Source organism: Anarhichas minor, unplaced genomic scaffold (genome assembly GCF_050575085.1).
Source record: "Anarhichas minor isolate MPS153535 unplaced genomic scaffold, ASM5057508v1 ptg000010l, whole genome shotgun sequence".
Lineage (NCBI taxonomy): Eukaryota > Metazoa > Chordata > Actinopteri > Perciformes > Anarhichadidae > Anarhichas > Anarhichas minor.
This window is the reverse complement of record NW_027466456.1, coordinates 13,366,582-13,379,265: the sequence shown is the minus strand read 5'-3', so window position 1 is coordinate 13,379,265 and position 12,684 is coordinate 13,366,582. Positions and strand designations below refer to the sequence as shown.

The following is a 12,684-nucleotide window of genomic DNA, read 5'->3' as shown; positions in this document are numbered from 1 at the left end:
GCTGTTGCTCTGTCTTTACATCACGGCAGTAAGTAGATTTATTCGAGTACTGTACAAGTTTGAGATGTTTGTACTTCTCTTTAGTATTCACATTTTATGCTGCTGCACTACATTTATCTGACTGACCGTTACAGTTACTGGTCACTTGGCTCAGTGAGATTTTAACTACAACATATTTGATCAGTGTATCAGTTACAGATTAAACTACCCAAGAGCATCAATTTTAAGATGGTTCAACTTAACGAAGGTTCCCCTGCGGCCTTAAAAATGTGCGTTAACTGAGCTCAGGGTGAAGAAGTAGTTCAAAGTTGTTAAAATGTAAAAGTAACTAACAACAAAAAAAGACTGGAGAATTTTAACCCTCAAACAATGCATGCTGGGAAGTCCTCTAATATGCTGATCATTTCTATCAGGACTTTGAGGAGTTGAAACTTCCAAGTCAGAACAGCTGATGTAATGAAGTGCGCTCAGAATTTACTTAAAATGAATAAAACGTACTTTTACTTTTGACACTCAAAGAACATTTTGGTGATGATACTTTCATTTTAGGACTTATTGGGAGCATTTTTACACAGTTGCATTGCTGCTTTTTGCTCCAGTAAAGGATCTGGTTACTTCCTCCACCTCTGCTGCACAAATGGTTTTTGACAGTGTGACAGCTTTTTCTCCGTACAGTGCCGGGCCTCTTGCAGTCTATATGTCCCTTTTTAACAGCAGGTGCAGCGGCCGTAATTCTCCTTTCTTCAGCAGATGTGTAAATTGAGAAAAAATGGGAGAGAAATGCTAAACTGAGAGGCCCATCCTTTCTTCGGTGTGTTTGCCTGTTAAGCTCCTCCCGTCACATGTCAGTATGCATTTCCCCAGGCCGGTCCACAGACCCCAGGTATTAAAAGAGCCAGTTAGCTGGGATCAATACCTACACAATGTTCCAGTGACAGGGAGGGGGGCTTCCTAGTGTTTATTGAGTGTTGCAGAGATTTTGAACATGTGGAGCAAAGCAGCTTAGAGGGGTCGTCTTCATTATCAAATTCGATCAGTGCCTCTCTTTCTCTCGTCCCCCATGATCACCTTTGGCTAGCGGGGGGGGGGGGGGGGGTCACGAGGGGGAAGCTGCAGGCCGGGCTCCGAAACTGGCCCCATGCTGAGAGATGAAGAGCTGCATTATCTCGGCAAGAGCCAGAGCAAATAAACACTTTACTGCCTGCAGACTGGAACAATCAGGCGGTTAACTGATTCGTCCCTCTACAGAAAATGAATCGGCAACTATTTTGATGATTGATTAATTGTTTTCGTCATTTATTTCAGCACAAATACCAGAAGTCCACTGGCTACACCTTTTTGTTCTGTTTCCACATGGGAATATTTGTTGGTCTTCTTATTCTGCTATAATTATAACATCTTAATCAGACAAAACAAGACATTTGAAGATGTCACCAAATCTGGGATTTTTAAAAAGTTATTGTTAAGGCCAAGCAATTAATCAAGAAAATAGTGCTTAAGAATAATCATTAGTTCCATCTCATGGTATTTAGGGCTGCAGATACATATTTTTTTAATTTCAAACTATTTTCTTGATTTGTTTTTTTTTCTTAAAGATAAAAGTGAAAAATGTCCGTTACAATATCCCAAAATCTTAAGTGACTCCTTCAGATGTCTTGTTTTGTCTACGCATCAGTTAAAAACTCAAAGATATTCAGTTTACTATCATACATAACAAAGAAAAGAAGCAAATCCTCTGAAGGTATTTTAAAGGTTCACAAGCGGTTGTATCCCGAAACAACTGATCTGCAGCTCTGGAAAGATTAAAAGTGACATATTCTGATGTAACAATAAACTCAATGGGACGATATGAAAATATGTCACGGTTGTCGTGGTCATAATAATTACGAATCATGATATTATCCCGAACAAACAATCAAAACACTTCAGACAGAGGACTTAAAAGACATGATGCATGTGTAAAGGGCAAACGAGTCATAATACACAGAAAAGAGGAAAAGTGATAACATTCAAAATGGTAAATGTGTGCATAAATACGGGCACTTCATGCCATTGAATGTCTGTTTTTGTGCACATATTTAGTGTCCATACTTCCCTGCACTCGATGGCTCCTCTCCTATCTGCCGTGTAACTTCATTCCTCTTCAGTTTGGATAAGGCTCAAACCTAAATCTTTATTTACACAGTTTGTATTATCCTTGGGTCTTAAAAGATGGTGCTGAAAAGACGATGGCTTAAACAGGTCAGGGTCTGTTTTCTCTCTCTGTTGGTCTGAGTTCACCCCTTGCACCCCAGTCTGGCCCACGTTGGGTGCCCTTGACCCTCGGGACACCCACCTGTCCTGTCCCCCTCTCTCTTTAATATATAGCACTCTCGCCCAATTAAGAGTCTGATCTTTACTCAGTCCCTCATATTGAGCTGCTTATTGCAGTGCTCCCAGGGGCTACACAGGACATCATAAGAAGCTAATTGCAGCGTCATAAGTCTCGAGGTCTTATGAAGGGGGAATTATTAGAGTCTAATGCGTTTCTCAGACTCATTTCAGATCAATAATATAAACTCTGTGTGTGTGTGTGTGTGTGTGTGTGTGTGTGTGTGTGTGTGTGTGTTTGGGATTTCTGTGTGTGTACTTGGTGTGTTTGCAGCCGGGTCAATGTCACTCTAAGCCCTGAGTGTGTCATAGCCAGTGTCAGGCCTCACAGCTTGATCCTGGGGCTTAAGAAGAGCGATTGACCCACCGCTCGCTCGCGTTGTCTCCCTCAGGTCAAAGGCCAGCCGGCCCTATCGATTCCCCACGATGAAGAAGCCTTTAGCTCTCCTCTCTTCGGTCCACATGCTCCCGGACTATGATCGAGGCCCCCGAAGGCCTCTCAATTGTGTTCTGCATGCCGATCGATCCAGTTGGTGTCTGAGGGGGGCCTTCCTTTGAGATAACTGACAACTACAAAGGTCCCCCCCTGACAGGCTCTTGTCAATACAAATTCCCACTATTGATAAGTAATTAAAGAAAGCTTGAACATAAGGGGAGGACTGCTTTCTGAAACATCTGTTAAACAGGAGACATTAACAAAAACCTCTTAGTGACAAAAAAAGAAGAAAGGAAGAAGATGAACTGGTTGATAAATAGATCAGTTATAATCCAAGTTGTTGTTGGCAGCTGTTTATCCTTTCCATTTAGTAATGCAGTAATAAATGTTGGTGCCCTTTAATGAATACTTGTTGGTTTCTCCCTTTCTAATAAGTCATTAAGGCCATTAAGTAAGTCATTAACAAAGAGGTTTTTTCATCAAGTCTGCTGTTTTGAGTGTTCATTTATTATTAGGAGCCCTTACTTTAGAGAACAAGTGGTCAAACTAATCAAAGGGATCTTTCACAACCAGGCAACATAAAAGTTGTTCTTGTTAATGGTTAAGTGATTTATTAACCATTGTTAATGAAGGTATCACCTGCTATCAACCAATGTTTGCAGCAGTACAGGAAAACATGTGATAGGGCTTTTGTTAGCTGAACTTTAATAACTTCATGTTATTTGCCATCAAGTGGGATGAAGACGAGATGCTTTGACAGTCACTCACTATTCACGTTGTCATTTTCTTACTGTAATTCCATCTTTTCTTGCTGTGCGACAACAGTTATTAAACCGGCGCAGGGTTTTCACCTGCTCGGCGCTGAGACTGTTGTCAGTGATGTGACTCAGCCTTTTGTCTTTTATTCACTGTAATCCATGCATGTGTAAGTGGATCCTCTCAGAGCAGGATAACTCCCTTTAAGCGGGTTTTAAACACTACAGGAGGGACTCGCATCCAGTAACTTCTCATTTACCTCTGCACCGAAGTCTTTAATGCAAAATACTCACATCCTGGTGATTAGACCTGCTGCACCAGGGCCTTTTACAACACTGCTGATTACCTTAAAGGAATACGATGTTAGCGTTGTGTGGAGCTCACAGAGTGAGTCAGTCAGCACGTTTTGGATGACAGGAGGCCATTTAGACTGAACCCTGGTTGTCTTGATGGGTAGGAGGTGAAGCCCTGCCTGGCCCATAGAAAGGGGAAATGATCCAGAGAGGAGGGGGCGTTGAGTGAGTCAGTGGTGGCAGCTCTGGGATGGGGAGGGTCACACACAACCACACTCTTTGTGTGCCTCTAATCCCCCAGCCAACACAGCTTTGGCCAGGTTTCATCATGAAAGTGCCATGAAATAACTACTTTTTTTCTCTCCTCGCAGTAAATCTCCCCTAATCCTGTGGGCTGCGGAGACAAAGACCTCTGGGACCTAATCCTGGAGCTTTTAGTGGGGCTGAGGGGCTGGCCGACAGAGCCTCTTCTAAATGACTTATTTCTATCGGACACTAATATAGCTTGACAGCCAAGAACGGCAAAGGGAGGAGGAAGAAATAAAAATGTGAAAAAAAGAGCACAAACATTTTCACATATTTTGGAAGTCTGAGCAGTTTGAGAGGAAGAAGTGAACGAGGAATATTTGTGCACAAGTACATCACTGTCAAGACATCCCGCTTGTTTATCTGTGATTATTAATACAAAAATGATCCGTGTCTTTATCGGCTGGAGGAATGTACTATTATTTATGTTGTAACTGAAATTGAACGCAGGGAAGCGGCTCTGCAGTACTTAATGATATGCAACAAGTTGTACTCGCAGCAAAACATTCGTTTAGAGAATTATTCACTCAGGAAGTTTATTTTAATGTTGCAAACTAAAACAAATAGCAAATACTATTACATTTTAAACTAACTTCAAGAAAATATACTTTGAAACTAATAATTGCGCTTCTGTCTCCTACGTTTTTAACTATGATCGAGTTGTCAGATTTTAAAGCGCTTTTTTAATGTGGAGTTTTGTCTTATCCAAATGGAGGATGTAAATATAGACGGTGATGTATGTTGTTGGGCTATAAATAAAATGGACTAATACCACAGTTTAGAAATACTCTAGAGAGTACCACAAGTAAAAATACTCATTATACAGAATGGACCTTTTCAGAGTAATATTATATTATATATATTATATTTACATATATAGTTTAATAGTATTGATTATAATTATTGATGCATTGATTTGTTCATCAATTTAATGTTGAGTACTTGAGTAGATGCTTGATATAAATATAATATATTTGTTAGAGTGATGGGATTTTTTTCTACAAGCTACTTTGCATCAGATTATTACCAATGCATTCACGTATAAACAGTATTTTAATTAGCAAAACAATCGCAGACAAGATCCATTTAGTAGCTGTTCTGGAGCGTTACATCGTATCACATGATCTTCCTCAGCAGATGGAGGTGGCAGTTGTCATTGCAGAAGTTCACGTTTCCATTTTTTTGTGAGCATTTTAAAGTCCATGTTGGCTCATCTCAACTGGTAAACAGAGACAAGAAGTCCTCCATCGAAAGCTCCAGCGCAGCTACACAGCACAAAATGGATCGGCAACTTTTAACTACCTACTGCTGGGTAGTACAATTTACACCAATACGTCACAGTTTATAAGCTTTATAGGTCAAATCTGAATCTACAAAGTAATCAATAACTACAGCTGTCAAATAGTAAAAAGTATTTACCTTTAGAATGTAGTTGAGTAAAAGTATAAAGTGGCATAAAATGGAAATACTTAACTTAAAAACTGTAAATAAGTCAAGTATTTGAGTAACAACATAATATTTTACTACAAACCCTCTATTGAGTATTCATAAGCAGTACGCAAACATCTAATAAATGGATTACAACACATTATACTGTAGTTGTAAGCAGATATACATGTTTTTTGAATGTATTTGTCTACAACTGTAACTCCTTCTGTGGACTCAGAGGCTGATTTATAAACAGATAATGAATAAAACACAGTTGGAATATTATAAAGTAGAAGAAGTTATAACTGTTGACAAACCCTGCGCATAAATAAAAAAGATGAATGCCCTTAGCTGCATATACTACATTACACTGTAAATTAATGTTGTGTGGGTAAAATTTAAATTAGCAAAGTAATAAGTAACTTTAGTCAATTAATTGTAGTAAAATTACTTAATTTGCAGTATAAAGTGGCATAAAATAGAATACTCAACCTAAAAACTGTAACCAAATCAAGTAATTGCACCCAGTTACTCTCCACCATGTACCAGAAGTGATGGTGATAAAAGTGTTGATGACAAATTGCCAGTTAGACTTCATGTTGTTAAATTCTTTTTCCTGTTTTCTGTTCCTGGGAAGACTTCTAATTTAGCTCAGCTGGATCTTTAAAGAAATAGTTCTCATTGAGGAGGTTCGGATTAACTTCACACGGTGACAGTTTATGGGCAAAATATGGTGCCTGTTAGCAAAACAAACCCTTAGAGAAAAAAAAAAACCCTCTGAGGGGAGACTGTCAAAGCCAGCGGTCTGGGAGAAAGAGGACTGGGAGGGAGAGCACAATCAAAGGCTGTTATTTTAATCTGTCCTGCCTCGGAGATTAGCCGACCGCATTGTTTTACTTGTTTTAACGGGAGGGAATGAAACGCTCGCTTATAGGGGGATCCTTGGCATAAATCTCTCAAGTTCAATAGTTTCAAAAACTTGAGCTCCTTGCAACCCCCCTCTCTCCCCTCATCCCACCTAATCCCGGCTAATACCTTTCTTTCTATTGGCTAATGGCTGAGGGGAGCCTGGGTAAATGCTTCTTAAATTGTCGTGGGTGAGAATGGTTTCAGAGAATTAGATTGGTGCCACGACAAAGAGCGCTGGTGTGCGAGGATTTAAGGCCCAAACTGGACTAAGAAATACTGGACTGCACAGCTCACCAGATTCTGATTTCCTTGCGTAGGTGCGCACCTTGATTCCACACGCTGGATCTCAGGTAAACAGCCAAGGACCCTAAAAAACTGAAGGTTTTAACGACGTTTTCATCTCTGAATTGAAAGGAGAATTTTTGTGTCTTAATTGTTAGATGGATAAAAGGAATCTGTTTTTTTAGTTGTTGTTGTTTGAGTTAAAAATGTTGCTTTTATTGAAATAAGATGCAAAATAGGTGTACAAATTTGGTCTTCTTGTAAAATAAAACAATGTTTTTTTTACTTACAACGTTGAATCTCCCAACCGAATTGTTACCAATTCATACAGCTGTATTAAGTAACTTATAAAATACAGCGTTCACAATCTGAACAGTGAATAAAGATGTGCCAAGGAAGGAGAAAAGGAGGCAAGTAGCCTAATAATAATAATATAAGCAGCACTGAGGGATAATGTTAGTCCCTCTAGTAATGACTAATGTTCTGTCGTAGATGTGTATTGTTGGCTTCTCACTCGAACAATTTTATCAAATTAACAGATAATAACATTTTTTTATTTAGTCTTTCTGCAGTAATTGCTCCCTTTATCCTTTAACAGCCAAGGCAAGTTTATTTATGCAACATATTTCAGCAACAAGGCAATTCAAAGTGCTTTACCTAAAACATCAGAAGCAAGTTTAGAACATTTAGTTGACTTTGCCTAAGGTGGGAGAGTACTCAAGTATATTATAATGCTATCCATATAAAAATACACACGTTGGTAAGTTAAAGACGTTTTTCTGCTTCCTTAGATTTAATATGAACTCCTTGAATTTCTGCGGGACGTCCAGCGGTGGCGGTGTGTATCCCCTCCACGGTGTTCACTCCATGCTGTTCGACCTGCACCACCAGATGGCGGAGCAGTACCACGTTTACTCTGCAGCCAGCCCCACAGTGCACACCCTCTCTGTGGCTGAGAGACTGGCAGGTGGGTCATCGAAGTTTAAAATGATTCAACTATGTTGCTATGTAATGTTTAAAAATGTATGTAACTAATTAATACACAAGTATGTTGTGATTACCAAGAGGGTTAACGGTGTCCGGTTGATGATCATAATAGGGATAAACAATAGATTATGAACAACAGAAACTTTAATGAACAGTGATTCGTTTTGGGGACATTTACTCAAGTAGCTCTACTTCAGTACAATGTTGAGATACTTTACTTGAGTATTTCCATTTTCTGATACTTTGTACTTCTACTCCACTGGCAAATACTTTACGTTTTACTTCACTACATTTATTTGAGAGCAATAGTTCCTAGTTACTTGACAGATTACTTCGGTATATTTTGATGCCAATACTTGTGTACTTTGTACTTAGTAAACATTTGAATGCATGAGTTTTACTTGTTACAGAGTATTTCTACACTGTAGTATTGCAACTTTTACTTAAGTCAAAATCAGAGTACTTCATTCACCAATGGTTACTTTGCAAATAAAGATTTTGCACATCAAAATATATATTTTTTAAAGGATCTAAGTGCACTACTAGCATTGCAGTGCTACTGACACATTAATGCATTTTGTTGCATTATGTTGTTGGTAATGCTTATTTACTTAAGTGAAATGATGACGGTATGACTTGTAATGGAGTATTTTTAAAGTGTGGTATTGCTGCTTTGACTTCAGTGAAGAATCTTTATACTTCCTCCAACACTGTATATATCAACCTGCACAACTTCTACTTGTGCAAAGCTTACTATGAAGTGATACTTTACAGATTTACGTGAGCCTGAAAAGAGAAGAAAAGAGGAAACTCTTTCAAATAAAACTTTGAAATCAGGTCAATATATTTACTGCATCGCTGATAAGACAGAAAAACATCAAAATATGGAAGAAAAAAAGCAAACTACTTCCCTGCCATGCTCCTAATTACAGAAAGTTAAAGAGAACTTGCTGCTGACTATATTTTGGCGATGACTTTTTGTTTTCTTCTGTCCTGCCAGAGCTCATTCTGGAGGCTCGATATGGCAACCAGCAGAAGCAGCGCCGCAGCCGAACGGCCTTCACGGTGTCGCAGCTGCAGGCTCTGGAGAAAGCTTTCCAGCAGACTCAGTACCCAGATGTCGGCATGAGAGAGAGACTGGCTGTCTGCATCAACCTGCCTGAGGCCCGCATTCAGGTGAGCGCACACTACGCCCAACACCTGACTGTAAACCTGCTGAAACCAATACTGTTTGTAGTGTATTATTTAAGGTGAACATTTAGCTGGAAAGCACGAATAAAGCCCTGCTGCATTTAACTTTTTATATTAATATTTATTCTCAGACATGCAACTTTAAGGAGGGAAAGAAAACAGAAACTTACTTCTCATCTATCTAAAATGTGCTCTTTTGTTTTATAATTTCTCATATATGAAAAAAAAAAGATTACTGCCAACGGCTTTCGTTTATGTCTTTACCTTCATTATCAGGATTACCTTTAAATTTCTACCCATGTTAACATAGGCCTACCTTTGCTGTTTACTCTCTCTCATGCAGGTGTGGTTCAAGAACAGGAGGGCAAAGTTTCGTAAAGGTCAGAGGTGCTCCCCCTTCTCCCGAGACCACAGTCTGGAGGAGGCACCACACTGCAGCAAGGTGGGACAGGAGGAGGTCGGGACCGAAGACAAAAAGGACATCACCCCATCACATACTGACAGAAGCATCCGTCCTCGTCTCTGCCCTCCTCTTCATGTGGATAAAACGAGGGATGTTTACTCACCTCTCGCTTCTTCAGACTCTGATGTTTCACGGTGCCCCCTCAGACTTCACTCTCCTCCACTTTTCCCCTTCATGACAGGGGAGCGCTACAGCCACCCGCCTCACCAGCCCGTTGTAGGAGTGCTGTCCACCGAGCTCAGCCTTCCCCCGGTGTTCTGGCCCATCATACAGCAGCACAGTCCCACCCTGGAGGTTCATCCATCGCCAGTTACTAAAAACTGTAGCCTCTCCCTTCAGACTGCTTGTTACAGTAAAGCTGTGCCACACCCTCACCTGCGGCTGCAACTGTAGTACTGCTCTCCAACAGCAAGAGATCTCTGCTCCTTGTGAACTCAGGTACACCTGAAGCAACCCTGTGTGGGAAAAGAAAAGAGGGAGAAGCACTTACTGCCTTGTTTGTGTAAACCTGACTACAGACAGAATGTGAATTTATTTAGAAAGCTTTATTGACTGTCTGCCTGTCTGTCTGAAGGGATGTGCAGCTGTACAGTCATATTCTTCCAGGTCTAATTTGGGTCTGCTTTAATCACTAACATCTACAGGTTGCTTTAAGTTAGCCAGTGAGTTTGCTTGAAAGAGGTTGTTGTTTAATCCATCACCAGCAGTGTAAACACCATTTAAAAATATCATTGTCTCCTTCAGCATTATTTCAATGGTTACACAGCCAAGTAGATACACAGTCATAATGATGGTAAAACCATTTCAGATAAGTTCCTAATTGTAACTAGGTATTGCAACATAGAAATGTAAAATAAAATCTGTTGTACCTGACATTTTTTTTGTGATAAATTACTTGTTGATGATTCAATTTTATCATTTATTAACAGTGGAATTAAGATGACGTGATTTTTTTAGATTTTTTACATATTTTGATTTATTGAGTATATAAACTGCTGGAAAAAAGTGAAACAATGCTCATTAAAAATTCCCCAGAGCCCAAGAAAACATATTAAAATGACTTGTTTTGTCTTCCCAACAGTCACATTTTATGCTACTTAATAGTCTAACGTCACTACAATTCAAAGGGGAAAATTTTACTTTTTACTCCAATACATTTATTTTATGACTTTAATAATCTTTACTTAACACATTCAGATGAATAATAAAAAATATAATCAACAAATAAATTATAATTTAGTATCATGGATTGAGAAAAACATTATTGATGCCCAAGTGAAGTTCACAAGCCACCCAGCAGTGTATAGAATAGTTCAAATGTAGCCACACCTTTCACTATTGAATTTATGCAAACATTAATACATTATTATAATCCACTAATATAATAAACATAACTCTGAAATGGGCCATTCTGCATAATGAGTACTTTTTTTGGTACTTGAAGCCAATAGTACTTTAACTTAAGTAAACGTTTGAATGGACTACTTTTACTTGTAGTAGTATTTCTACATTTGGGTATTACTTTAAGTACAACATTTTAATACTCCTTCGAGCTCTGATGACTCAAAAGATTGACTGCGGCCACACTTAAGTATAGGCTACAAATGTCAAAGAATCATGTTTGACATTATTATATTTAGGACAATAACCCCCTGAGTTGTGGTAAATATATAAATATATAAACATATAACTGTGTTACACGTTTACCAGGTCGTAGATGTTTGAATGTCTTCACACCATCTTATCTTCAGTCTATCTCAGTTATATTAGAAGTGTAAATATGTCAACTAAATCGACCAGGTTTGGTGCAGTTCCCCGATAAGATACGCACGCCTGATGTTTTTCTGTATTCCTCAAACCATTTGCGCACGTTCCTCAGCGTAGCGCAGAGTGAGCCGGCGTGACGCGGTGCCTGTCGGGGTATCGGCGGCTGAGATAGGCTTAAAGAGACAACAGCGAAATCATAGCAATTTGAGGGCAAGAGTAACGCAATGAGAACGAAACCCACACACGAAGAACCATGACTTCGACTGCGTTTCGATAGCTGACATGTAAAGGTAACCCGCTCTCCTTTGGCGACAGAGACGTATTCGTAACCGTTGTTTTTAAGACACCGTCTCGCGGTACGTTAACGTTCGTGCTAATATGTCGTGTGTTAGCGTTAGCTTGCTAAGTAGCTAGCTAGTGAGCTAAGCGGTAAGAGATCCCAGGCTGCCGTCGGTTGTTCAGGATTAAGGAGTTGCCCAGCAGTGGTCAGGGTAATGGCTATAGCTGGAATCTGAACTCTGAAAACGAAACTCTTTGGTGAAACAACTACCGCTTGTATCATAACGTTACTCCAGTCAGGGACATTAATTAGTTACAACGTCGCTTGGGATGTTATTTGTCAGTTATTAAGCATTTACTAACTAACAGGTTAATGTTGCACAATGAATATTTTATGTTCTGTCCAGGTTTGACTTGTTCAATTGACATGGTTTCGTTAACGGTTAATAGCTTGTGTGGTTATAGTACAGTGTTGTAAACAGACTAGCTGACGTTATATCGTAAGGTGTGTTTTTTTATCAGGCGTTGGGCCAAGAGGAACGGTGTTTCTGGTGCTAGCTAGGTTAGCTTATTACTGCTACGGGACATTTCTATTTAGCGTTAACAGCAACGTCAAGATAAACTTCTAACGTTACTCTATGTTAATTTACTTAGGTAATGTTGTTTCTACCTAGTTCTAGAAAATAGTAGAACAGGCTTGAAGATATCAAGCTAGCTCGAGCTAACTAACGCTATAAGATAGCTTCACAGTATCTGGCCTTGTCCACCAGATAGTAACGTTAGTAACGTTAACCTGGGTTCATGACACTGGTCGGCGTTTATTCTCATATTGTATTGTAAAACACACTTTGTGCGATCAAAGAGAGGACGCGGTTACCTTGAAACACCCTAAACTAACTGTTAGCGTAAAATGACAGCCGCTACCATTATGTTACTAAGCCAGTTAGTGTTAGCATTATTAGCTATTAGCATTAATACAAACTCTAAAAGGCAGATCTTTTCTTTTTTTTTTACCACGGGAGAAGAACATTTGTCAATCTGGTGCAGGTGCCAGTGTTCATTGTCGATTTGAGTTTTTTTGTTGGTAGCTAGTTGAATTCATATTTATAATGCTTTGAAATTGTCTTGCGTCGTGTTATTATTAACTGAACTGACTACAACATGAACTTGTAGTAAGCTGACGTTAGGTTTCGGTGAGATCATTCACAGTTTTGTTT

General features: G+C 39.3%; 2 protein-coding genes across 7 annotated transcripts in view; both read left to right on the top strand.

Annotated features, from left to right (window-relative positions):
- Window positions 1–7,578: 7,578 nt before the first annotated feature.
- Window positions 7,579–9,814, top strand: dmbx2 (diencephalon/mesencephalon homeobox 2). The gene is made up of 3 exons (XM_076087753.1): window positions 7,579–7,747; window positions 8,768–8,943; window positions 9,302–9,814. The coding sequence occupies exons 1-3, from the start codon at window positions 7,579–7,581 to the stop codon at window positions 9,812–9,814; spliced, it is 858 nt and encodes a 285-aa protein (XP_075943868.1).
- A 1,508-nt stretch (window positions 9,815–11,322) lies between these two features.
- Window positions 11,323–12,684, top strand: part of csnk1g2b (casein kinase 1, gamma 2b) — a 31,745-nt gene continuing 30,383 nt past the window's right edge. For 4 of the 6 annotated variants that reach the window (XM_076088272.1, XM_076088270.1, XM_076088271.1 and 1 more), the window contains exon 1: window positions 11,323–11,478. The gene's annotated coding sequence lies outside the window, so the exon portion shown is untranslated. Of the gene's footprint in view, window positions 11,479–11,658; window positions 11,680–11,705; window positions 11,726–12,684 lie in introns of those variants that run through there. The other 2 variants (XM_076088269.1, XM_076088268.1) reach the window with 2 other exon arrangements.

What these genes read in the sequence shown, in the direction of transcription:
- dmbx2 (XM_076087753.1), top strand. Translation starts at nt 7,579, where the DNA reads ATGAACTCCTTGAATTTCTGCGGGACGTCCAGCGGTGGCGGTGTGTAT. An exon ending in TGTGGCTGAGAGACTGGCAG is followed by an intron (nt 7,748 to 8,767) that starts GTGGGTCATCGA and finishes CTGTCCTGCCAG; the next exon opens with AGCTCATTCTGGAGGCTCGA. An exon ending in TGCCTGAGGCCCGCATTCAG is followed by an intron (nt 8,944 to 9,301) that starts GTGAGCGCACAC and finishes TCTCTCATGCAG; the next exon opens with GTGTGGTTCAAGAACAGGAG.